This window comes from Branchiostoma lanceolatum, chromosome 15, assembly GCF_035083965.1.
Source record: "Branchiostoma lanceolatum isolate klBraLanc5 chromosome 15, klBraLanc5.hap2, whole genome shotgun sequence".
Classification (NCBI taxonomy): Eukaryota; Metazoa; Chordata; class Leptocardii; order Amphioxiformes; family Branchiostomatidae; genus Branchiostoma; species Branchiostoma lanceolatum.
This window is the reverse complement of record NC_089736.1, coordinates 10,959,701-10,986,613: the sequence shown is the minus strand read 5'-3', so window position 1 is coordinate 10,986,613 and position 26,913 is coordinate 10,959,701. Positions and strand designations below refer to the sequence as shown.

Below are 26,913 nucleotides of genomic sequence, written 5' to 3'. Positions count from 1 at the left end.
CGCCGGAGATACACGGTGCTGACAACAACCTACCGGTACAGTCTGGCATCGGGGCATGAAATAACACTGTAAGTATGTTCCTTTGTTGATGCAATTCAATGTGGTGGAACGTTACAGTGCTTGACACAATGGACGTTGTATATGTGGCGCTTTGGGGTCGAAATGTGGGTTAAACACAGTTAAAGGGTCCACAAGTAGAACACTGACTCATTGAGACACTTTCAGGGCTGTATGCTTTTAAGTACATCTTTTAAGTTTTTAAGTACATCTAGAGTTAAAACCTTGGATACATGTAATCCCACACGGAGTATCATAGACATCTGGATTAGTTAGAAATGATTATTCTTCTTGGAAGACTACAGTATGGCAGTGCCTGTGTGTGAGTTAGACAGCTGAGTCACTTGGTTCGTGCTCCCGGTCGCTTACCCTTATTTGACGTGGGTGATCTTTGGACTCAAGCCGAAGGCTGTTTCAAATGGGGGGTTTTTGTTTTCACTTTTTATGCTCTTACTTTCGCCATTCCATTAAACAGTTTAGCTACATACCCTGGTCCGTGATTTTCTGACAACAATTCTATGCCCCAGGGTTTATTGTAATTACGTGGTACATTGTAGACATAACGTTAACTGTGACAATGGACAGTACGTGTACCTTGGTACAAAAATGTACTAGTTTTTCATATGGCTACTTCTAGGCAAGGAGTGTTCTAGGCTACTTTTTCTAGGTCGGTGTGAGGATAAGCACTGATCTAAGGAATACAAGATGGTCTTAGTTGACCTTTAGATGACTAAAAATAAATAAAAAATGCAGCAAAGGAAGATATTTTGTTTCCGAGTGCATGGTCCAATGAAATAAGTGTGTTTGCGGTGGTTTTAAGGTTACGGTTCAAACAATAGGGTCGGTGGGCAGGAGGCATCTAACAAGCATTTTCGTGGTGAAAAGGGAACCATGCCTCCTATCCGAACACTATGTTATGTTATGTTATTAAGTTCTGAACTTTAGTGACCCCAGCGGAATCTCCCGTGCGCACCCAAACGCAACAGACATGCTTGTGCATAATAATTGCCGTATTTCCTCAAAAGTTGCACAAGCTAAGTAAAAGAAAATATTTCATGGTTTCTAAGAATAATTCACGAGTTTTCAGGAAGATAAGATCACACGGCGCGTTACGAATTACAGTCCCCAACAGTTTAAAGTACTTCCTAACGGTTAAGAATGTGAACGCAAGCAAACAAGCGTATGATTTATGTCTTCGTCCTTGTTCGAAGAGACTGCATGCAGATGATGTCGTGTTTTTTTCGACGCAGATTTGCTTTCCCCTCTCCATCGAGATCATTCAGGTACAATTCTACTTACCCAAACCCTTCTTCTAGACGTACAAGTTTGAAGAAACATTTTCGACGTCTCTGCTTTCTGCTATGTCACGAAAGACGTCAACAAAAGTCCTGGGGAGGGGGGCGGAGCTAGGATTCCTTCCACAACTGGGTCATCTTGGTTATAAAGATTCAGTGGGTCAAAGTTAATGTTGTGTTCGGGAGTTATAGATTAATAGACACAAGTTGTCAGCTGTGCAGGGTGAAGTGTTGGATCAATATCTTTATGAAAATTGATGTTCAGCGTCGCTAAAAACAAAATACGTTTTTGTACGTGACATGTCAACACCGCGTGTTTGATAGTGACAGGTTTCTGGTCGGTTGTTCACCCGACCCAGAGAGTGTACAGGCCTGTTTATGTCAGCCTGTCTTGCTAGCAGGCCTTTCGAGTTATCGCCGTCTTCTTGATTGAAATCAAGCCCGTAGGCCACCGCCCCGTGCGCTCTAATCTGCCTGGGCGGACGGGCATCACCCCAGCACCGTAGAGCTACCCGGGAGCTCCCGAGGGTATGGTTACCAGGCTGCGTATGGGCCAGATTTAGAGTTGTAGTGATCTTTTATTTACCCTGCTTTGTTTTATTATCATGATGTACTTATAGCATCAATGTGATTAGGTTGCTTTGCACCTAACAGTATGTTTTGTATTTTGTTATTTGATAATAATTGTAATATTCCCATAGTGATCTGGCTTATTGAGTCCAGTGGCGATACTGTAAGATGCATTTAATTTTGCGGTGATTGAATTTCGCGATAGGGAGGAAAGTCGAGTTTACGGTCAGGAAGGGGGTTCATCCAGTTTAGACTGCTCCTTATCTGTCTCGTCTTCAACCGACTGTCACAGTGGATTCGTGTGGATGGTCCAATGAAATAAGTGTGTTTGCGGCGGTTTTAAGGTTACGGTTCAAACAATAGGGTCGGTGGGCAGGAGGCATCTAACAAGCATTTTCGTGGTGAAAAGGGAACCATGCCACTAAAACCGGAAAAATAAAACTGCTGCAAACTTAATCGCATTTACAGTATGTTGTTCCTGGAAAAGGAAATGAAATTATGTTTTTCCCTCTAGATCGAGATCTGAGTGACTTCCATGGCGGACACTGCGATGACGGAAACAGCGACATGTCCGTTCCAGGAGAAGACGACAAACAACAAGCGGCCTGAAGTGGACAGGACTCAAGTCACGGTCAAGTCCGAGAAAAGTGAGTTGTTCTACACTTAGAGCTTAAGGATGTGTACCTTAACCCACGTTCAGGTTCAGGTCCAGATTCGAATCTACATTACAAGATTTTTTTTACCTTAACCTAGATGTTTTTATGAGCCCGGATTTGGTTCAGCGTTTAGGTATCCCTACTTAGAGCTGTGTACCTTACCAGTATAATCAATTAGGTACAGGCCCAAAATACTGGAACCCTGGGGTGCTGGTACTGAACCATACTAATCAGGTCAAGTCTGACTGGGATGACAAATCAGGGGATGGCAACTTTGACAGATAAAATTACCGTGAAATTACCGTGGCAGTGCACTGAGACCACTGTATACTATACTGCAGCACAGAAGAACACCTTTGCAAGGCATGGAGTCAAATTTTCATCTGTGTTTTCATAAAGATAATACCTGGGGCAAGATCGTAATGCCCCCGGGGGCTGACTGAAGATTCTCTGGCTGACATTATGATTTTGCCCTATGTAGATCTGCTTGGAGATTAAATACCTAGCACAATTAGATATCATGTTGTTATTAGTTCAAACATGCTTAAGTCCTTATTTATTTATTCATTATTGAAACTCAACCATTATTTGAACAAGTAGTTCAGGTACAGGTGCAGGTCCGGATCTGTACCTAAACCCGTGTACCTGTACCTAAGATTTGTGTACCTCCACAGACTACACTGTCCTCAGCTTTCCTGTGTACTGCATGCTCCATTTTTAATGGTTATTTAATACAACGCTTTAATAAGTCACTGGCACGAATGTGCACTAAACTTATTTCTAAGTGACCCCACTGCTTTACCAAAAGGGATCAGATCTCATGGATCCAGAGGGCATGGGTTCGAGCCCCGCTGGACGCAACTGGTACTGGTTGAATCTGTTGGATTGGGGCCCGGCAGCCCCATGTATAAGGGAGCTTTACTCAAACCTCTGCACTATAAGAATGGTGAACCCAAGGCACGTATCGAGAAGAGTAGGAGTGACCCGGTGTGATTGACTGAAAACACAAGCCGTAGTGAAGCCGCAGTGCTATTTATTTACTTCCAGCACAAAGACTGAGTGTTTTCACTGACAAGTTGCTTTATTGCTAGACAGGACAGTTCTTCAGACAGTGTCTACATGCTTTCCAATGGGCATCAAAGCATAGCAATTTTCCTTACCAGTAATTGCATAGGATTGAGTAGTTTTCTAGTCTTAATAAGGCCACACCATTTTAATTTCTTGGTTAATGGAATTTAAAAAAAAATGCTTGGTTGGAAAATCAATCGGAAAACAGAATCTCAGAGGAAAGTTTGTACTTTGGTGCACACAGTTTCAGGGAGTGAACAGGGTCAGGTGCAAGTTTTCACCCCAGCCTTCTGTTTTCATGATTTTTTTTGTTGCCAAAATTTAAAAAAAATCTGTTAACAAAGAAATCTAATTGGAGTGGCCTAAGGTATTATTTACTACATTCATGATTGTTATCTTGCTAAAATATCTAGTTGCATGCTAGTCTGCAAGGACCCACATTAATTTTCTTCTGTCACATTACATCATGTAATTTGAATTATCCAAAATAAATGAAATTATAACTGGATAAGGTTTTTACAGTAACAGAGTTAGACATTTATACTCTATCTGCTGTATATCATCAGTGACTGAATATATCTGTGAGGACAAGAGGAACTGGATTTTGTGTCAGCAATTTGTTTTATTCTAATTTTCCACAAATTGTTGTAGAGGTTTTTTTTAATGGCTGTATCCGCATTTGGTCAATGTGGAAGTGAAAGTATCAGCGCACATCACATGTTGGAATACAAAGTGGTCTGTTGGATACAGCAGTTAAAAATATAGGGAAGTCTGAAATACAACTAATAACAAGAAACTGCAACATCAACATCTGTAATTTCAATACATTCATAGCGCTTTGTTATATATCTTCTCTCTAATTACTTGAGTCTGCAGAATTGCATACTTTTGAATTTCCAACGTTTAGCATTAGTTTGCAAATTGCACTTTATAGGTGGTTATGTTGTACTATATGTATGTTAATACAGTTATTTTCTTGAAATATCCAAATATGTGGCATTTTTATGTACCTGACCATGCACATGTACTTACCTATAAACAGTACAAATCCACAATGATCTCCAGTACAGTTTATATCTAAAAGTTATTTCAAGGACTAGTTCTGATACCATCTTGTAAACTTCTTCAATTTTTTTGTCCCAGCCAAGGTTTTTGTATCCTGATGATTAAGCTGTATCAAGATCTGTATCTCATATAAACCTTGTTTTAAACCACTTGTCATTCTCAAGCATAATTTTGACTTTGGACCCCAGAAAACAAGTCCATATGATCAAGCTGTCATTAGCATACCACAAACAGCCACATATGCTGACTGAACAGTTTATGCAAAGTTGTCCGTAATTTTGCAGATTAAAATCATAACTCTTTACTTACCATAGAAACATATAAAAATGATGAAACAATATTTTTATAGCCATACATACCATTGTATCATGAAGCTTGTTTGAATCAGAATAATCAGTTTTCTTTAGTTGTACCTTTTGTGTTTGACAGTTATAATTAGCTACAATCTTCTGGGCCTGATTCTGTCAAAAATATGTTATGACAGTATCAGTATCAGTATCATAAGAAAAAGGATGTATTGGCAATTGTTCAAGTTCCTCAGGGTAAGATATGATTAGAACAAGGCCTTCCTCAAGGTTATAGGCCATACAAAATTAATCTCATTTTTCATTTTAGACATCATAGAAAAAGAAGTTGATGAGAAAAGAAATTAAAGTAAAAACTTAGTGGTTATGTCCATGTAAACTACTGAATTTTCTTTAACAATTTGCAACTCAAAGTTTTCCCTCTCTAAAAAAGATTGTTTATTATACAAAGTAGTATTTTGTATCCTTGTATTTGCTGCATTTGTTTTTCATATTCATATGATATCCTTTTAAATTTGATTTTTTTTTTGTCCAATACCATATTCAGGACAGTTCATATGATGTATTTATTATGAAAAATGTTCCTAGCCAAAGATATATGGTGCTAAATTTCACCTGAGTAGAGTGAAGAAATTCAGGTTGTCCCAAGGGCACAACATCAGGACTTGCTGGGATTAGAACACTAAACCTTTAGATACTTATTTGGCATTTTGTCATCAATTTCAATGATCAAGTTTATTTTCCTTGTGATACTGATGATTTGACTGTAGTCTGGACCCCATTGAAAATCAATTCGTCAAAATTGATCGGGCCACCTCGCTGTCTGAAACTTCAATAAATAGATAGAGGATAAATAAACTACAAGGCTAGACAATTTCACTTGTATTCATATACCTTGGTATGATTTAATTTTCACCCCACAATGCAGAGAACACGGTAAATGAATTAGTTTTGCCCAAACTGTGTGTGAAGTCTTGTTTTTGTCTAGTTTCCAGTGTTACAGGTGCTCTTTCCTATCGCTGTTTCTCCCTACCCTATCAACAGGATTATTCGCACAAGATTCTGCAGCAATGTCAGGATCAAGTTCAATGTCAGTTTCATCTGTCTGGTACAATAATATACACGTCTGTAGTCACAACAGGATCCTTGGAACATTCCCAGATAAGACAACGTCAGTTCAACTTCCTCACCAACCTTGAAAGTAAAATCTTCCTGCAGAAGATAACAGGTGAAGATATAGACTTTCACAATGGAAAAGAGCTGATATGTACCAAAAATCATTCGTTGTCCATTGATATTGACATTGGTACACACTGGTTGGAAACTGTTGCACCAACAGTTCAAGTTGAACCCATTTGAAATCTCCTTTGCACTGATCGTGCCATATTGTAAATTCAGAAATGTTCGCGGTGGCTTTATGTTTGCGGTTTTCGTGGCGAGCTTTCGACACGAACTTAAAACCATCGCAAAATTTTTGCCCACCTGTAGCGCTACTATTGTTTCAAACGCGAAATTAAAGCCACCGTGAACACTCCATTTCCTCCCTGCCGCTAAATAAAAACCACGCAAATTTAAATGCATTTACAGTAACACTTGCTACCAAGCACAGTACAGGCATGATTCTCACTAGATAGCTTAAACAACACTTGCACCTAGATGAGCAAAGGTTAGGTGTGACAGGCCGTTCAGTGTAATATAACCACTGTTACACCGAAAAGCCACAGCTGGTGTGTTACGCTTAAAAGCGGTTATACCAGCTACATGTGTATACAAATACAAATAGAGATACTGACAACTTCTTGATCAGTTACTCTAGATCTGTTTACCAACAAAAACAATCAAACCAAACATTATATGTGAATCCTTGGTAAAGGAATTGCCAAAAGAATATATATTATAATTTACAGAGCCTGTTAAAACAGCCAATTGTTTTAGCCACCAACTTGGCTTTAATCAATGAAGTATGGCCAAGTTTCTGTACCAGAAGATATAAAGTCACTGGAACATTTTCCCGAAAGCTGAGCTTCAAAGTTCAAACTGTTTCACAAAATGTGATTTATGTTGCAAGGCGATTAGGGGCGATTGAGTGTACTGATGCTGATTAAAAGTAGATTAGAAACATGGTACAGTTTATGGCTTTGGCTGCATGCCCATAACATTGGCAATGTCACCCCGGACTGGCAATGTCACTGTTATGGTTGTAAAGGGAGAGGTTGGCTAGCTACAAATATGCAGACTACATTAAATCTCACATTCACACTTGTTGTAGCGAGATGCCAAATTTCTTTTGATCTGTGTACATAACAGAGTTGACTATAAAAGTTAAGGTCCTTCCCGCACCAGATGGTGCATAGGGCAGCGCCCATCTCTGTCTCAGTAGCCCTTGGGCCACACAACTATATGCAATCACTTTAGCTGGGGGCTATTCTACTGGTACTAGTGGTGTGTGACAACAGAGAAAGCAGTCTGAACCATTTTCATAGTCTTTGGTATGACTCGGCCGGGGATTGAACTCACACGCACCGTATATATGCAAGGCGAACACTCTAACCTCTCGGCCAATGCACCGGTTTCATTATTGTCTATAGGTGTCTCCATTTCTTAGTATCCTTTGGCAAAAATTATTTGATTGAATTTTCATGTATCATTGAGTCTTTATGAAATTACTACCCATATTTGTCCTGATTTAGTTGAGGTCTTAGCGAAGTTTTATTCTATTTTCTAATTTGGCAGAGGTCTGTGATGAAGTCCCCTCTCTGTTTTAACATGATAACATGGAAAATTGTAACAAACGGTTGCAGATACAAAGAGATGAGGCAGTGCAGATAGTATATGTATCACTCAGGACAAAAGTTTCTCAAGCAACTGCAAACAAAACTTTTACAAAACTTATCCAGTTACTTGTCAATGAGTAACTTTTGTATCAAAGTATCTCATTACATAGATTACCTTTAATGAAGTATATGTATCTATTCGATGTTAAAGGCTGTTTGTACAATTTTTCTAAGGATTTTTAAGTACGTACTGTTTAGGTCTCAAACTGGCATTTGTTGCTGGACTGGACTGGAAATCAGTCGAAACAAATGTATTGGTCTTTTAGTCTGTGTTAATGGAGTGTTCGCAGTGTTTTAAGTTCGCAACAGCGCTATAGTCACATACTGCTACAGTACTGGACAAAAATGTTCTCGGTGGTGTTAAGTTCGAGGTGAATCGGTCGCCGCGACAATCGCGAAAATAAAACCACCGCGAACATTTCTGCATTCACAGTAGTGGGCTTACATGTAAGCCTGCGCTGTGAACTTAAATGCCAAAAGGCTCTTCTATGATACAGTATTTCCATCATTGTTAGCTGGAGGTTTAGTCATAACACACTTGTACATAGAAACTGTGGCTTCCTGGCTTGTCTGCTAGGAAGAAACACTTAGACAAGTTAGAGTTGCGGGGCTCGAAAATTAATCTGCCCAGTTTCTCAAGTTGTCAAAAATGGTAGCATATCTATTGTACAATCTTTTCATAAATGTGCAAACCATTTGTTCCTTTTTCACTTCAACTAATTTAAAGAAGCCTATTACTAAGAGTCTACAATTTGTTCAAAAACATTGCCATCAAAATTTGTTCTTATGAAAGAGTTATGGTAACTATAATCTGTAGGGGCTGACAAGGCCATCCAAGGGAATTAAGTGTTTCTACTCTACTCTACTCTACTCTACTCTACTCTACTCTATTCTACTCTACTCTACTACAAATTTCCACAAGCTATTGGGGACCAAGGTTTACTCTCCAAGCAGAGCTAGGGTTTCGGCTGGTTTTTGACGTGTTTTTAGGCGTTTTTGTCATGCCTTCTACTTTGGCGACACAACAAAAACGATGACAAAGTAGAAGGCATGACAAAAACGCCTAAAAACACGTCAAAAACCAGCCGAAACCCTAGCTCTGCTTGGAGAGTACCAAGGTTTTCCTATGCTGCTTCTCAACTAACTGAGCCTGACTTTTTTTCCAAATTTCAAGTTCACTGTTGTTTACATTTTTACCTGCAATCCCTTAACTGTTTGCTTTCTGCAAATTCTACTCTTTCTACCTTGAACTTGTAAGTGGCAATTTCAAGCCCTGCTAGTTGTCTAGACATCTAGGCTCTCTGTACAAAGACCAGTTTATGTTCAATTGTCCCTCAACTCCCTCAATCAAGTGACCTACAGAAAAAGGCTGACATAAGTAATGATCATATCTAGACAGTACATGTATAGAATGTCCAAGTTTTCAGGACTTTCTCTTTATTTTTATAATGCCCATTACTGGCCCCTTCTAAAGGTCCCTCTATGTAGTTAGATGAAGTGTGTCCTTTGAATGCCAAATTGTCTCAAATTTTGGCACAACTAGTCTATCATTAATCACTGTATATGCTGTAACATAACACAGTGTAACTCAAATAAATTAGTGGTATATGACCTATACAGGTTCTTATAGACTGTCTCAGGTGCTTTGTTCTCTTAATTGCTCTAAACATAATTGCTCTTTGCAGCCTGCGTACAAAATCAATCTTTGCGAAAGCTGATGAGAAATTAATGGTGACTTTAACGCACGGTGCACATGCCGCGCTTGGAAGGGCGTTCATATGCATTCCATATGTGATGGCAAGCACTCAAAAGGCGGTGGAATTGTGGTTATACATGAAAGTAGTCCTTGACTTTGCCAGAACAGCTGCTGTAGTTACCTGTAGTGTCCTGCAAAATAAATCAAAATTAGGAGTCTGAGACTTCCAAGAGCAAGAACTAGGCAAGTAGGGGCACTGTGTACAAGGTTCAAATTCTATGGATACAGAGATTCGAGTCTTGCTGGGTATGGTTATGAGGCGTTGCATTTGTCCTTTCAGATGGTGACATAAAGCCGGCATTCCCCTCTATGGGGGAAGCTTGAGGGCATGTCTTTTAGACGTAAAATGGGGGTTCCGTGTTCGAGGAGGTGCCTCGAGCACGTTACAACAGCCTCATTACTCAGATGGGTACCTACTGGCTGTAATAATACAACATGGTTGGTACCCTCAGGCATCAAACCTCTGCTTGGAAAAAAAAACACACTTATCAAAAAGAGTTGATGACTAGTTGATGTTAAAACATATCCTTATAACTTTGCCAAGCGTTGTCGTACTACGATGAAACTTCCCACAGTTACCTGTTAGCTGCGGTCACTGATATACATACGTTCGATAGAAACGGTCACAGGCCTGAGTAATAATTGACCTGAGGTATGCTTGGCTGGAAACGCGAGCCACAGTGAAGCTGCTCTATAAATCCTAATAGCTATCGAAAAAGCATTACGATTCATCTCAAGCACCACATTCCAGTTTGACCTGTTTTTACCTTTACTAAAGAATGAAGAGGTTCAACTTTGGAGTGCAGGGAAAGAGGCTTGTGCACAGGGAGGGATTTTGTTGTGCAGAGAAGGGCCATACAACTTTCGTCCATTTAAAAGTAGTATCAAGTATTATTCAATTACATGAAGCTGGAATTTAGATGCATGTGTCTAAGTTGTTGAGACTATGCTGCTACGTGATCAAGGATGTACATGTATCTAACAGTGGGTGCGTGTTCACATTTATCAACTAATTGATTTAATGGCGAGAGCCCTGAACCGAAGTGTATGAAATTTTACCAACACAAAGATCAAGCAAATCTCCGCTCTACGCTCTGTATTGAAAGGTTTCACTAGCTCAGTTCTCATGGCAAGTATGGCACATTGTCCTGACTAAAGTGACTGAGTGTGTGAAAAATTGTTTTCGCACATTTTGCATGAACGATAGAACGACACATCATAGCCATAGGCTCTCTTCTCATTCAAACTGCTAACCCCTCTTGCCACGTGGCTTAAGCCCCCCTCTCACTGGACCCGTGGCACGCTGGGGGCGTCGCTGCATCCTAATCTGGATTTGTGTTACCCTTTACTTTATAATGGGAATATCATTCAAAACGTACAAGTATGACCAAAAAGACAACAAAACACACAAAGCTTTTAAAAAGATTCATTATTTGTCGATGAAATTCGTTGAGTGCTTTGTCAATACGATCGGCCGCAGCGACGACGCCAGCGTACCGCGGGTCCAGTGAGAGGGGGGCTTAAGTTATCCTTACTAATTCTTATTTTCGTGATGCACTGAGAGACCCAGTTGAGTGGATCATTGGGAAAAAAGTGTGTCCAAAGAGGCAGAGGCGGGATTGCTTGATTGGCCAATCAGGCATGACTACATGTTCTAGTAGAGAGCTGCCATTTGGGAAATCTGTCTTCCCCAATGCCAGATGCTCCCTCTGATCCCACTAACGTCATTTGCAATTGGAGGAATCCAAGTTGAAGTTCAGGACTGACATGCCGTATTTTCTTGATTAAAGTATGCACCGCAGTTAAAGTATGCACTCCCAATCCTGGCTAATTGCCAATACCATTGGTGTAAAGTGGGTGTATGATTATGTTCAAATTCATCTGGAATAATGACAGGATTTTGACTGATTAAGTCTACTCGGTTTGCAGGGGCATGACATTTTAATGTACAGTATTCATTTTCACAATAAGATTTATAGAATACAACCTGATGCATGTTAATGTGTATTACATGTACATTAACTGTGGGGTATTGTTTCTGAATCCCTAGACATTAGAAACATTTTGTACGCGTAACATAAGAAATCTGTGACACTTAAAATTAAATGTGAGTGCAGTAGAGAGATTTTGTATGTGCAATTACATTTTGATATTGCGTTTAGATTAGCTATACATTGGTATCTATAGTTCATCTCAATAACCTGACAAAATTGTATGTTGAACATGTTTTTGTAATAATAGATGTCAAATTGATTGTTTGAGAATTGATGAACCTTTCAATAATGTCCTATACCAACACAGATGAACTTTCATGCTAATGCCCTGGGGAGTTAGAGACCTTTTGTTATTGCTAATTTGTACCAGGGGTTAGCCAATAATTACCTGTACCTTGTTAAAATAGGGGTTACGTTAGGTCAGCCTTGTGGTTAATATATCCAAGCAGATGTGTGGGTAGAAAGTTTTAATTTTTATGATCTGCTACAAATGTATGAACAGCCAATTATTGGGGTAGAAGCCTGGGTATTGCCAAGGTTGATATTGACCAACAGAGGCAATATGATCAATAATTATGACTTACAATTGTGTATTGTTTTAAAAAAACCAAACATTATTAACTTTTTCATTAGAAAATCCCAGAACAAAAGAACGAAATTGTTCTTGCCTATGCTGTGCATGGGTCATCTTGCCTGCGGGTCATTCTAAGTCCAAAGTACTGTAAAAGCAGAAATGTTCGCTGTGGTTTTATTTTCACGGTTTTTGCGGCAACCGTTTCATCGCGAATATATTTGTCCAAATACTTTAGCAGTATGTAACTATAGTGCTGCCGCAAACTTAAAACCACTGCAAACCCTCCGTTTTTGCCTTTGATAATAGTGCGAAATAAAAACCATGCAAAGTTAAATGCATTTACAGTACTTATTGTATCCATAGCATACTTACAGTATGTATAATGGGATAGGCTTGACTTGGATAGGCTATTTTAGTGTTCTATCATGTTTTTCCCTCCATAATTCACCCTTGGCCATGCTTTAACAACCAGAATTCCTTAATGTCATCCACAATATGATATATGTTGAACAGTTGCTGTATTTCATTTATTTTAGTGTTCTATCATGTTTTTACCCCCACAATTCACCTTTGGCCATGCTTTAACAACCAGAGTTCCTTAATGTCACTTGAGTTCGTATCCCCCATAGTCTTGGTTCATAACATGTACACAGGGCCAGGCGTTATGACACCATATAGACCTGGGGCGGGTCATTAAGCCTTAATTAAATTATCTAAGTTGCTAAAGCCTATTCCAGGATATGTGCCCTCTCTGTCTGTGAAGAAAAATGAAAAGTGATCTTGAACCTCACTGAAGCGCTAGACTTCCACTGGTCGTGACAGAGAAGACAGACGCCATGTACAGTATTTACAGGTTCATTAAAAAATTCAGTCTAAATCCCCCCAGCTCTTTTTGACAAGTACAATGAACAGTGGACCACGGCTTTACATCCCATTAAGTTCTGCAACCCTTTCTGGTAGCGTGCATTAGCAACAGAGATTCGAACTCCCAACCTCTTGGTCCATGAGGCAGAGTTGCTAACAACTGGACTACACATGCTACTCTCTACCAGTATGACATTGGCTCCCTCCTAGTCTATTAAGCCCTGATGATGGCAGCTGGCAGCCTAAAGAATATGTAGTTCTTTGAAATAACTTCACCTTTGAGGTAGTAAATTCTGACAGAACATATCATTCCTCCTATATCATGTTAACCCAAATGTAAAGGACATGATCTTGCCATAATTGTAAGTAGTGAAGTTAGTAGTTAGACCATATGGAAGGATGGGCTTACATAAATTACCTGGATAAGTAAGCCATTGATTGGTTAGTGAGTTAAAGCAATTACAAACATTAAACATTGAGTGTGTTTATGTGACACATTGCCTAGTGTTTAAACTTGCCAGTTGTCGGTTTCCCCGACAAGTGTAAGTGCCTCGTAAATCACAAGGAAGTTCGTTCACCTTCAGACGAATACCTTGGCACTCGCGTGCGGATATTGAATTCGCCGGGGGTATTCTGTGTAAGCAGCCGTTACGCAGATGGTTGACCTAACACGTCGTAATCCGCTTCAGACACATAAACAGACATTCTACGGAGCTTATCATATTATAGCCTTTTTGTTACATGCAACTGCGTGTTTTAGTTACATCATGGTTTGGCTGAACCCTTTTCCCAACCCCTGTGTCTGCCATGGCCATATTGAAAGAGTTACTGTTAAACAGTAATAGTTTGTATATGCTGAGAACTTACTTTGATCATATCAAACCTGTTATGCACTCTACCATTTTTTAATGAAATTCTTTGCACAGAAATGTTTTTTATTAATGCAATTGATACATGTACCTGATTATCCTGATATGATACACGTACTTCCATTTTACTTCCAGATCATTATAGGTATGACGATTTTAGATTCATAAAAAAAGACTTTTTTTTTACCAAAAATCGTCACCATAAGACAATCTGAAGAGAGACCTACGTTTGTATTATTGTATCAGACTTCCAGAGATTATAAGATATTAGTGGGAAGCTATGGTGTCTTATCCAGATGTTGATGCACTGACATGTTGGATTTACCTTATCGAGTAACCGACATCCCGCTAGCTTGGCTGTTAGGCATGTAAAAGCTTAGAGGAAATTACAAACTATGTGGCAGCTAGATAGGTTAATAGCATTGGGAAGCTATTGTATGGAATCCGAATGTCAGTGGTATTATTAACTAACATCAGATTATTCCTCAACTCGAGGTGAAACATGTATGTACACATAGATTTACCTTATCAAGTAACCGCCATGTCCTGGACTTGTAATAAAAACAGGGCTCAAAATTCATTTTTGGAAATAGGTGCACCCAATCAAAAACCCAATCAAAAAATTAGGTGCACAGAAAAGGAATTTTGGGTGCATCGCATAAAATAAAGTTGAATGTCAGCAAAACAAAATTACAAACTTTAAGTTTAACGCTACTGCCTCTCTTAAGATCTTCAATCTGTAATTCTACAGCTAACAGCAAAATTTCAAGCAAGTAATACATCAAATACAGTGCAACTAAAGGTTGTATCACTTTTTCTGCTACATTTCAAGAATATTCTGTATACTAGTTCATGCACCCAGTATTTTGAGCCCTAAAAAGGTATGTAAAAAGCTTTGAAAGGCTACGTGACTGCAGTCACTGAAGGGAATGTATCAGACTTGTCCTGTCGCTGGCTGCTTGCCATACCCAAGTGCAATTTGGGGTCTTGTTCTATCTCTATATCTGATTTGCCAGAAAAATGTCAGACCTGTTTGTGGAAGAAAGTAGATGGCTGTAGATTATTAAGTACATTATGTCATGGCTTGTCTTCAATTACCTGTTTTATTGTAAATCTCCTGCTATATTGGTGCAGGGAATTTTGCATATCTTACATGTTAGGGTGCATGTTGTATGTGTGTATTGGCATTATTACCTTCGCCGAGAAGGTTATGCAGAGGGTAGCGTTTGTGTGTGTGTTTGTAACAAACAGCATGACTCTAGAAGGGTTGGATGGATTGTCTTGATATTTGGTAGGTGGGTTGATCTTGATGAGACATGGAAATGATTAGATTTTGGGTCCCCTAGCGGCTTGTTACGGTACTGCAGTCAAACTTCCTGTTTTGATATCTTTCAGAGATCTGATTCGAAAGGGCTCAGACGTGACTGGCCTTGAATCAATGAACTGAATGTGCTCTCCATGCATGCAGAAAGTACATTGTATTCCTGCTATATATGAAAAAGTGTATAGCTTTTAGCTATATGAAAAAGTGTATAGCTTTTAGCTAAGCCAGTACTTACCTGTAATTGCCCCTGTATATCACTGACTAGCTGCCAGTGGCCATGGAATTTAATGGTTTTTACAGACATTAAAATTTCAGAGGTATTTTGTTTTTGGTCTGTCCGTGTGGGTGTCTGTGTTTCTGGATATTCGTCAACATAACGTAAGGACCTCTGGATGGATTGTCTTGATATTTGGTATGTTGGTAGATGTTAAAAAGATGAAAGTCAGGGTCGTTTTTATGTGACCTTGGTACTGCAGCAGAATTTCTGGTCATGTATCTTTTGTCCTGGACATGATCTTGATTTTTTTTGGTGTTAGTTAGCTTTTGATGTAAGGATGAGTGGTGTTTGCTTGGGCTCCCTAGCAGTTTGCTCTGGAACTGCAGGGGCATTTTTGTTAAAATATTCCAAAGTGGATAACTGAACAAAGGAACAGCAGATTAAAAAAAGAAATATTGAGGTGATATTAGATACCTTGTACCGTTCAATATAAACCTAAGACAGTCATGTACTTTTAAAAAAGCAGAGTCCGACTGATAAGTTACCAGGTGCACTCTCCAATATGCAATGTATTCCTAAAATGTCAAAATGATTGAAAATATAATGTGCTTAATTGACAGTGCAACAACGAGTTGGCAGTTCTTCTTGTTGTGAAGTTAGAGGCACAGCTGGGTCTGGAAGTGAATAGATGATTGAATGTGACCATTTAGTCAACCTCTATGAACTGAGGTTGAAAGGACTTTGAAAGGGAATAACTCTAGAAGGGCTTGTTTTTGATAGATCGAATACCTTTTAACTGATGAATACATATAAAGTAGAGAACCATTTTGAGAGCACAAGCAAGCCTGAAGAGAACCACATGACTTCAGTAATACAAATTTTACAGCAAGCTAAACACATCCAGTTTGACCTAAAATGACTTCTCGTTTGCACAGTTCTTTGGTCATTTTGTCAGAGAAACAATTAATTTAATTTGCCTAGCCTGTTTGCACCCTGATCTACTACAAGATTCAAGTCACATTGCATTCACACCCACTGGGAATTCAAAATTGGCGTGTGTATGCACATATATCAACCCTTCGTTTTACACTTGAATCGATTTATCAAAGATCTGCCCATTGTGAAGGTCTTACAGCGTAGACTGAATGTGCGTTAGATTCACTTGGCACCACCTGAATACATAGTATGAAAATATATGTAGTGTATGCTTTTAAGACATTAACATCACCTGGCAAAGGTACATGTATGAGGTTTCTATAGTTGACTAAATTGTTTTACACAGTTTACTGGCAACAATCTTGAGTTGTATTGAGTGAACTAATATAGATGTAGAATAATCTATGTCAATGGAATCCTGTCAACTTACTGTTAGTTGTTTCTTGGGAATTTTAGCTTTGAAAAATTTGCAGACTTTTTAAGTACCCTATTAAGGATATTTACTTGTATGTGCAGTATGTTACCACTGACCTTATCAAGTCCTGTACAATTCTGAAACAGTCTGTAAAATTTATAACGGGAAACAACTAGATGACTTAGTTTGGCCGTAGAAAGTGGAAACATTCAACATGATACATTATCCAACAGCACTATTACTGACAATCTCGTTAATGATGCAATTCCATCCAAGGCAAGAAATCCTTTTCCTTTCCAGACGGCGGAATGGCAGGTTGTGAGAAACGTTGACCTGTGTAATTTCGTGCAATTGGCTCGATAGAAGCTGTGCCAAGATTACAACATTACACCACTCTAATTTGGCATTACGAAATTGTACCAATTTTGTGTCACACGCAAATGGACAGTAAAAATGTTATGCTGCCTATAATGCGTATCTGTGTTTGGCGGATGGAAGTTCGAATGTGAGCCAAGTAGTGACGCTTACGTTGTATTGTATTATATTATATATATGCAGATGTAGCAGGCTAGGATATATCCTGTGTGCCATCGTGTGGTGCAATTGGTAGGGCATTTCGCCCCGGAACCGAGAGGTCCCGGGTTAGAAACCACCAATATGCCCCGATGTTGTGCCCCTGGAAAAGGCCCTTAGGACTTTCCTCACTTCACTCAGGTGAAAACGCAGATTCATCAACAAGTTGATGTTGGCTGCCTAACCCCCCAAAGAAGAGTACCTAGCTTTGGTTAGGGAAGTTCCTCGGATAGGACATTAAATAAAGGGCCCATGTTTGATGAGAGCTACACCTCGAGGATGTAAAAGAACGCACCGCACTTATCAAAAAGATTATGGGTCCTTTCCGGTGTGAGTGGTTCAAAATCAAACAATCAATCAATCATATCCCTTTCTACAACGTACCCTGGTATATTCTGGCCAGCAATATATTTTCCATCCTGCTCAGTAGTGCTAATAAACACCTGCTGTAGCATGTACATACATATAAAAGTGCATGTCTTCTTTGAAACTCAGTTGTCTCCTTTGTTAACCATCTCTTCTATGTTTGTGTTTTCTGTGCAGACTTTGCATCAGTAGATACTGGTGAAGCCGTGCTGATCATCCCATGTAAGATCTGTAACGACAAGGCATCAGGCTTCCATTATGGGGTCCACTCATGCGAGGGGTGCAAGGTATGTTGATGAAGGTTAGACATCCATGCATGCGTGCGTGTGTGCGTGCGTGTGTGTGTGTGTGTGTGTGTGTGTGTGTACATGTGTGTGTGTGCATGTATTTGTGTGTGTGTGTACGTGCGTGTGTGTGCTTGCATTTGTTTCTCTCACATTGGATTGAAACAGTATTTATCATTGAAATCTTTGTAATACATGTACACGTGTATGCTTTGCCTTCAAATCTTCTGTTCCCGTATTAGGGCTTCTTCCGCCGTACGATACGTAAGAGCCTGACGTACAAGCCGTGTGACGGGTCCTGTACCGTCCACAGACGCAGCCGTAACAAGTGCCAGTACTGCCGCTTTCAGAAGTGCCTTAACGCTGGGATGTCACACGACTGTGAGTTATCTTGTGCTGTTTTTTTAGATTTCCTAATTAAAACGTTGATTGTATACATTTTATTGCCTCTACCTAATTCTTTTAAACTTGATTCAAGACTTAACAATAGGAAATCTAAGAGAAAGAAACTTAAACATAAATTTACATCTTGGTAGGTATGTTACAAAACAATTTTATGAAGATTGTTGCTGGAAAAGTATTCTGCTTATCAAATTGTTTTGTCATGTTTGAATGTCATGATCATGTTGGCAGTGTTACAGGCAGTACTAAACTGAACAGGGGGCAGTGCTGCACTGAAGAATATGTCTATTGGACTATTTCATTTTCATATTCTATCAATGATGTTTCATACTTATATTCATAAGATACCTGTGCCCGTGGAAGGAAGAATTCTGCATTTGCTTGCAAATATTGGCTTTTGTAGTTTGCTATAATGATTCACCCACCCCAGTAACATTCCTTACAAACATTTCATATTTCAATCTTTTTCTCCCTCCCTCCTTCCAGCTGTTCGTTTTGGGAGAATGCCGAAGGTTGAGCGCGAGAAGATCATCCTGGAGCTGCAGAATCAGAAGGACAGCGTGTTTGACGAAGCGGAGCACGAGATACAGCTGAAGGTGCGTACGGTGCAAGTGTTATGTTGTTGACTAGAACGTACCCTTTTAGCTCTCAGCATAACATGTACAACAAATTCTCCTATCCTGAATCAAAGTTGAACTGTAGTTGCCAATACAAAAATTGGACTTACCCAAATTTTTGACTGATCAGATACAGTCTTTGTCAAGGAATGAGCAATCCACTGCTACTGTGACATCACCTTATGCAGATAGAACACTTGGGTTGCTCATTCCTTGACAAAGACTGGAGATGATCAGTCGAAAATTTGGGTAAGTCCAATTTTTGTATTGGCAATTACAGTAGGTTAATTGATCTATGCACATATTAGATTTTAGTCTGTATCAGATTATATCGGATCTGTACCAAGACTTTTACTACAGTAGAAAAAATTGCATTCTTGTTTTTTCTTTGTTGAAAGAAAGAGAACTATTCTGTGTGCAAGAATAAGAAAAAGTCAGTGAGGACCTTAATTTTTTCTTAAGATATTTTTCTCTGACCAAGTTGTTTTTTCTCAACATTTATGTGACTATTAACCTCTAGATAAATTTGCTTGTTGTTAAGATTCTTCTTTGGTACAGAATTTATATCTACAGTATATGTCAAGCCTGTAAGTAATCCAGCCTCATTCTGGCTGTGGTGTATTTATGAAATAAACCAATCATCATCCAGGTGATGATTGACAGCATCGTGAGGGTGTACGAGGAGACGTGTATCACGCACGCCAAGATGGAGGTCATTCGCAAGAAGATCAAGGAGAACGCCATGGTGAGGGGAGCGCGTCGTAACTTTCCTCCTAATCAATGTGACAATATAGTCACGTTCAAGTTAAAAGTTAATTGTATACAACAATTGCATCAGGTACAGTGTATGGCAAATAACATGGAATATCATCAACTACAAACTATTTATACTAGTGTTGTAATCTATGATTATTACTCGATACATCATATGATGAAATAGCTTGGTTTCTCTTTTGCATAGCATTATATATATATTGGCCTAGGTAGTAATATATTATCACCCTCAACAGGATAGGAGGCCTATATGTGTCAAAATGTCTGGCAAAAGTTAAGTTTCCATACTTAAGTTTATTAGTACAGTCTTGTATATATTACGTACATTTACAAATGTACCATATTTTCTCGATTAAAGTGCGCACCCCAATTAAAGTACGATTTGGGGTTACTTCCAGACAAATTTGCAGAACTGAAACGTAAAGTGAAAAACCCCAAATAAAGTACGCACCCCTTCTCCACTGATCTTGAACAAATTTTGAACAGGATAAATTCAAATTTATGGTGTTCCTCTTATTATCTCCAGGTCATTTTTCTTATATCAAGGACTTCTACATAATGCCATTCCTTAGATTAATTAAAGATTCTCTTGTTTACTCTGCCAGCATCGTCTCTGCAAACTTGAGGATTGCCTACGACAAGTTACAAACTTTGCAAATTGGCAGGTATTGAGCCATGCATTGTTGCACCGCAGCTGGGTTCCTGGTTTGATTAAGCAAGGGTCTGAGGTCCTTTTCGAAATTTCCAATTTGTCCGGGCAATAACGTCAAATAAAGTACGCACCCTAACGTTAGCAATGACTTGTGGTGCCTTTGAATTTTGAAATGTTTAAAAAGTGCGTACTTTATTCGAGGCAATACGGTAGTACATGTTCCTGTACTAACTGCTGTCTCTGTTCAGGATCACAAGTTGTACGACAAACCCTTCCCCCCTGGGGAGGGCATACTGGACGCCCTGTTCCCCAAGTCAGGAGTGGTGCTGTCCGACGTACAACGCATCTTAGAAGCTCTGCAGAAGGAGACAGTCCGGGGCATCGAGGCAATGGCCAAGTTCGCCAAAGGAATTCCTGGGTTCTTAGAGTTGGACTTAAACGACCAGGTAGGGCAACTGCTTCTTCTTGATATGCCCCAAAAAAGAATAATTACTCGGGCAACTGAATATGATTATGAAACAGTTTTTGAACCTTTCTTAAAATCATGTCCAGTTGCTTGCCAGAATGAGTAACTGTTTTTTGGCGTGTCTTATAACCTGGATGTCTAACCTTCATCAACATTCTTCTTGATTTCGTGAAATAATGATGCTTCAGTATATTCTGTAGTTACCAGCCTCTACAAAGTTTGGCACATAGGAATGCCAACTGCAAATTTAAAGGAGCTTTGGCTACTTTCTTGCTTGTTCAAGGAGCTGTCTCGGTTGATGGCAATAGCAGGTTGTGCTAGAGGCTTGTTGGGTGCCGAATTGCTACACTGCTTTTTACTGCAGTTTTGGTATCAGCAGCTAGGCGGCATAGTTAAACTGTCTCAGTCACTGTATCCTTCAGTGCAAGTAACGTTATGAGTAAGAATTCTGATGGCTGCTTTCCTTAAATTAAAACTTCTGCATACCCACGAGCGAGTTGGTTCTCTCTGCTTCCTTTGTGTCCCTGTATTTTCTTTTGTTTTGAAAACTTGCTCCTGCTTGTAGCTTTCTAGAGTCAAACTCTCGCATCTAATTTTGAAAAGATGCTGTCTGCTGTTCTTTTCAAAATTAAAGTCTTTCTGCATAATTTATACTTGCTGCTTTGTAGTTCTATCAGCTACATTGCCTATATTTTTAAAAACATCTAATTTTGAAAAGAAGCTATTCTTTCCAAAATTAGAGCCTTTCTGCGCAATGTATACTTTTGGCGCTTGCTGCTTTGTGGTTCTGTCAGCTACATCTTCTATATCAATCTTTTTGAAATTTAAAATGAGATTGAGTATCCTCAAATAAAATTATTTTTTCCCGCAGGTCACACTGCTAAAATATAGTAGCTACGAAGTGTGTCTGGTCATAGCGTCCCGGTTGCTTTACGATTTGAAATTCTATATCGGGTACTCCGGCGTAGTCGTCACGTTGGAGGCAATGAAGTCGCTGAGCTTGTGGCCAATCATGGAGCCCAAGTACCAGTTCTGGAAGGCCATCAACGTGCTGGCGCTGACGGAAACCGAGATGGCGCTCTTCTGCAGTATCATCATCATGTCCTCAGGTAGGTACAAGTCATAACTGCAGTTTTGGTATCAGCAGCTAGGCGGCGTAGTTAAACTGTCTCAGTCACTGAATCCTTCAGTGCAAGTAACGTTAGGCCAATTGCAAGGAGTCAAACGGTAGTAAAAAGTGTGACGTATCTAAACTCATGTTCAAGTTCAGGTCCAGAGGTTCAGGACCAGAGGTTTAGGTCCAGACTTAGACTTCCTGAACCTATTTCATATTGAGCTACAAATGTACAAATACTTTTATTTGTAAAATTGCATGTTGGCATAAATTTTACATACAATTTGACAAATCAGAAATAGAGATGGCACTGTTCTACAGTATCATTATCATGTCCTCAGGTAGGTACAAGTTGTAGCCTGTAGATAGGCCAGGTATACAAATGTAGTCAAACAGTGTACTGTCTCACAGGCTATTAGCTAGCAGCGCATCACTAAGATATATGTGTGTATACTAATAGTATATGGCTATCTTTAAATATCCTACTTTGTTGATTACTCTACAGATTATGATGGCATAACCTGCCAAAAAAGTAGCAATTGTGAAAAATGAATCTAAAAGTAAGAGTTCAATTGCAATGAAGACATCCACAACCTCAACCTTCAAAAGTGTGTGCCAAGTGCCAACCCACAAAACTGATTGTGATCTTTGACATTTACTCAGCCTTACAACAGCCAATGAATGATAAACAAGACACTGAGTGATGAGTGACTAAAAGTATGTTGTATCCCCAAGAAAATTTGATTTGATTTATTTCCTTGAATTTGCTTGTCCAATCAGAGTGCACGTTTGTTTCAGATCAAACAAAAGCTATAAGATGTGTTCTTGGCAATGCCCGATGAGCACTCTTACTTGCCCCAAGCAATCAGGCCAATGGGTTTGTCTAACCTGTAGAAGATTTGATTTATTTTCATGAATTTTCTTATCCAATCAGATCGTACCAACCTGGTGAATCGGCAGCAGATTGAGGAGATCCAGGAGCGGATGACGGAGGGGCTGGACTTCCAGCTCAAGCGGAACCACCCCGGGAGTCCCCGCCATCTGGCACGCCTCCTGGTCAAGCTGGCCGACCTACGCCAGCTCGCCACGGAACACATAGACATGCTGAAACGGTTCGACGTCGGCAAGAACCCCAGCCGGCCCATCCCGCCGCTTCTACGGGAGGTGTTCGGAATCCACGAAGTGCATTAGGACTGTCGAGTTAATCTCCGAGTAGATCTATCGGTGGCAAGGTTGTATTAGTTTGTGACATGTATCTTTGTAATTGTTTTAAAATGTAAGCATGCCATCTAAAATTCAAGGTGATTTGTTTATTCACCGTGCTTATGTATGTTCGCTTTTTTGTGATTACAATAAACGCTACAACCTGTACCAAAAGCCTCCGGTGGCTTAGCCTCAGGTGGCTGGCTCTTGGTACAGGTTGACCCTTTTGACACTGTCTTGTTACCGATAGATCTGCTTGGAGATTGTGTAAGGGTCCCAAGTTTGACATGCTAGTACATAAAGGGGAGTTCACACTAATGCGTATATTCAAGTCTGTGTGACTTGCGTATTTACCTATTTTTGTTTAAGGTAAAATTTGCAGCAGAAAAAAGCATGTGTTTTTTTCAGTGGTGGGTCAAATTTAAAAATAACCTCTTCTTTGCAAATTTTACCTATGCCAAATAATGTCAATACACAACTCTCATATGGTCTTGAATATAGGCACTTCAGTGTGAGCCCCCACTTAAAAAAGATAAGCTACATGTGATGTTGAAATTGTAGATCAAATGCTATAAATTTGGACGCTGTTGCTGCAAAGATGGACAATCTCTTGCAAAGCTGTGTGGAAGGAATTAAACTTTCGAATAAGTGCTTTCTTATCGCATAAGAATGCCACCTGGGAATGCAAAACAACACACCATGTATAAGTACTCTACAATTTTCAAACAAAGCTAAGTACTTTTTTAGATAAATTAGTTATATGTGACTGTCTGGCAAACAAGGTACAAAAGTGGAATGAGTTGTATTATCTAAGTTTTAAAAAGTTGTGGAGAATTTCTGTGAAAATGTGTCATCTGTAATTAATATCTATCTGTTCAAGAAACACCTCCAATTTGGAAGAAAAGGGTCAGTTTAGACCAGCAGGGCTTGGTCAGGATACAAAAAGAATGCAAATGTTGAGGTCTTTTTTCTTATCATATTACATATCAACATGTTTTTGATGTCAGTATGTAATGTTTTATGTATTTTTCTGTACATTATATTTGATTTTGCTTACAAATTGCAAAGCAATTTTTATCTTGACCTACAGTTTTCTGCTGTATCTGCAATATTTGCTGCCGGCTTGTATATGCTATAGTGATCTATATCCTCCTTTTTATTTGAATGTGTGTTTGTTAATTTGTTCTTCTAATTGTACAGAGTTAGGAGTACCTGTTTTCAGGTTAGAAGAAACTGATTTTATGGTCTGTATATTCTGATATTGAGCCCTGTGGTATGTTTTTGACAACAGTACTCTCTTCTATAATTGTAAGTTATATCCTCAGACAAGCCTGCGAGTTTTTGACAATCAAGCGTTGAAAAATGGCAGTATGCTCGAGCTTTGATTTTGCCAGGGACAGTTGTTATCATTAGGTACATAACATAGTTATGATTTTTGTGTTTGAATTCTAGATGTAAAATTGTGCATTAGTAATGCTGGGTTTGTCAATTTACCACTGACCAATCAGGATCAAGCCAACAATGATGAATTGCAGCGGAATATAGTACAGTCTCCGTGATTGGTCAATTCCCCCTCTTCTGTGTTCCCATTAGTTTAAGGAATCAATACCTTTGATGCAAGGTAAAAGTATCAATATACATTTATATGTACAGCGAAGGGCAAGTTTCTTTGCTTCAATGTTATTATGATGAGATTTTTAAGAACTCAAAAATTGTAAAAGTTTACATGCATCGTGAACAGCAATCTGAATGAAATAAATGATAGAATGAATATTTTACCAAAAGAAAAAATCAAGTATGAAATGTATTTTTAATGCATGAAATTGTAACAAAACCATAAATTTTGATATAGCCTTCCCTATGCAAAATCAACAAAGAAATCCTGTATAGAAGCTTTTTTTTGTTTTATGTTTTTTGTCTACTATCACTTTCTTCAAAAGAAACATAATGAAAAACTTACATGTATGCTTTGATTGATACATGCCAAATCTTTAGACGGCTTTTGTAATATAGCATTTCTAAACAGAAATCTTTTCCATTTAGTCTCGACCATCCAATGACCTCATGTAGCGACAGAAATTGTAACCTACAACTAGTGCTATTTCAGTACAGCTTGGTGTGATACAATATGAAAATGAAGTGTACACAATATGGTTTTTGTGACACATACATAAAAAAATTGGTACTGTAACGTTTTCCTTGTGCATGGCAGGTTTCACGCAGTGCACAATATTTTTTATGACAAATAGTTTTGAAGTAAACCGCTATATAGATAACTGAAATGTCAGACCTCAAATTATGATGCACCTTGATTATAATCATCTTCTGCTCCAGAATTTCTGATGCGCACAATTGTATGTCTTGCATGTACAGTTGCTTATACCTGCTAGCCTTCACAACAAGACATATTATATGTATATCATATTTAATTAAACAATTTTTGTTGTTCCCACTTGATTAAATCAAAGACTATAATTGGTATATTGACATAGCTACTTTTGTGCCATTGTTGGGTACTTGTGTGCCAACTGGTCCACTGGAAAGTACTTTTGATTAAATAACAACTTGAAAGCAGTGCTTTGTCATTTTACTGTGGCTAGCCCTCTTTAACTACCATATATGGACATGTCATGTGACCTCGATGACCTGCAGAATGTTGACCTCTTTAGTTCAATAGTGCATTTTTACCAAGACTCATTCACCAATTTTTGTGAAAGTTTTTTTCAGTGGGAGTCTTAGGTATTACAAGATACCTTCACTGTACTGGAAGGCATCCCTTAAGTTAGTTAGTGCAGTTTTGCTGTGAATGGTAGGGGGCTCTCTTGTACTTCCATGTATCCTTGTCAAAACACCATCAGCAGGTTTAGACAGTTTTCGACTAGTTCAATCGACCACTATTATCATGCACCATAATTATGCAGTAAGATAATGCTTTGGGATGTGTGCAATTGGATTACACTTAAAAGTGTCTGTGGATCCGTGGGCTGGAGTTAGATCCTAGGGTCGGCCCCAGCTCGGACATGTTGTAAGGGATAGCATTTGTCATTTCAGATGGTGACTTAATGCCGGCGGCCCTGTGTGTAAAGGAGCTTCAGACATAAGCCTTAAGCATCAAACCTTGTAAAAGAACCCAACATACTTATTGAGAAGAGTAGGGGTGACTCGGAGTGCTTGGTTAAACACGCAAGCCATAGCGGAGCCACATTGCAGTACTACTATCTTCTTGAAAAAGCGTGCTTCCCCTCAATTGAAGATGACTGCTTTACCTTTACTTTATTCCTGCCTACAGTGAAATTCTTTGTATCCTTTGGCGTCTTCATACGAATGGTTTGTATATCTTATCTCAACATATATCAGACTGCATTTTTGGAGTCAACAGGTACCTTTCTGTGTTAGAATTGATCGGAGGGTCAATGACCACAAAATGTTGCCTGTCCCTCAGTCACCTGAGACAAGATACTTAGTGTAGACAAGTAGGGTGAACAGAGTGTATTTACCTTGTTTACCTTGAAAGGACTCTTGCAAAACATCTGTTTTGAACGTCAGCGTCTCCATGGAAATGACGTGAATTTCAATTAGATCAGGCCATGAGAAATGCCAGGGAGGACAATGATCCCTGTGGTTCAACTGGCAGCAGCCTCACAGTTGAGCTCCTGATTCTAA

The 26,913-nt window shown here is 39.1% G+C and overlaps 1 protein-coding gene across 2 annotated transcripts; it reads left to right on the top strand.

Moving 5' to 3' along the window:
* Positions 1–12: 12 nt before the first annotated feature.
* LOC136420464 (peroxisome proliferator-activated receptor gamma-like) lies at positions 13–25,824 on the top strand. Of its 2 annotated transcripts, none has more exons than XM_066407403.1 (9): positions 13–68; positions 2,437–2,569; positions 17,916–18,025; positions 18,265–18,403; positions 18,911–19,020; positions 19,691–19,786; positions 20,716–20,913; positions 21,805–22,042; positions 22,982–25,824. In XM_066407403.1, the coding sequence occupies exons 2-9, from the start codon at positions 2,458–2,460 to the stop codon at positions 23,236–23,238; spliced, it is 1,260 nt and encodes a 419-aa protein (XP_066263500.1). In that variant the 5' UTR covers positions 13–68; positions 2,437–2,457; the 3' UTR covers positions 23,239–25,824. The 2 variants fall into 2 exon arrangements, with proteins under 2 accessions (XP_066263500.1, XP_066263499.1); XM_066407402.1 differs by lacking the exon at positions 13–68 and adding an exon at positions 1,224–1,340.
* The last annotated feature ends 1,089 nt before the right edge of the window (positions 25,825–26,913 follow it).

Coding starts and splice junctions, on each gene's coding strand:
- LOC136420464 (XM_066407403.1), top strand. CDS start 2,458: ATGGCGGACACTGCGATGACGGAAACAGCGACATGTCCGTTCCAGGAG. Junction 18,404..18,910: donor CGCTGGGATGTCACACGACT/GTGAGTTATCTT, acceptor CCCTCCTTCCAG/CTGTTCGTTTTGGGAGAATG. Junction 19,787..20,715: donor AGATCAAGGAGAACGCCATG/GTGAGGGGAGCG, acceptor GTCTCTGTTCAG/GATCACAAGTTGTACGACAA.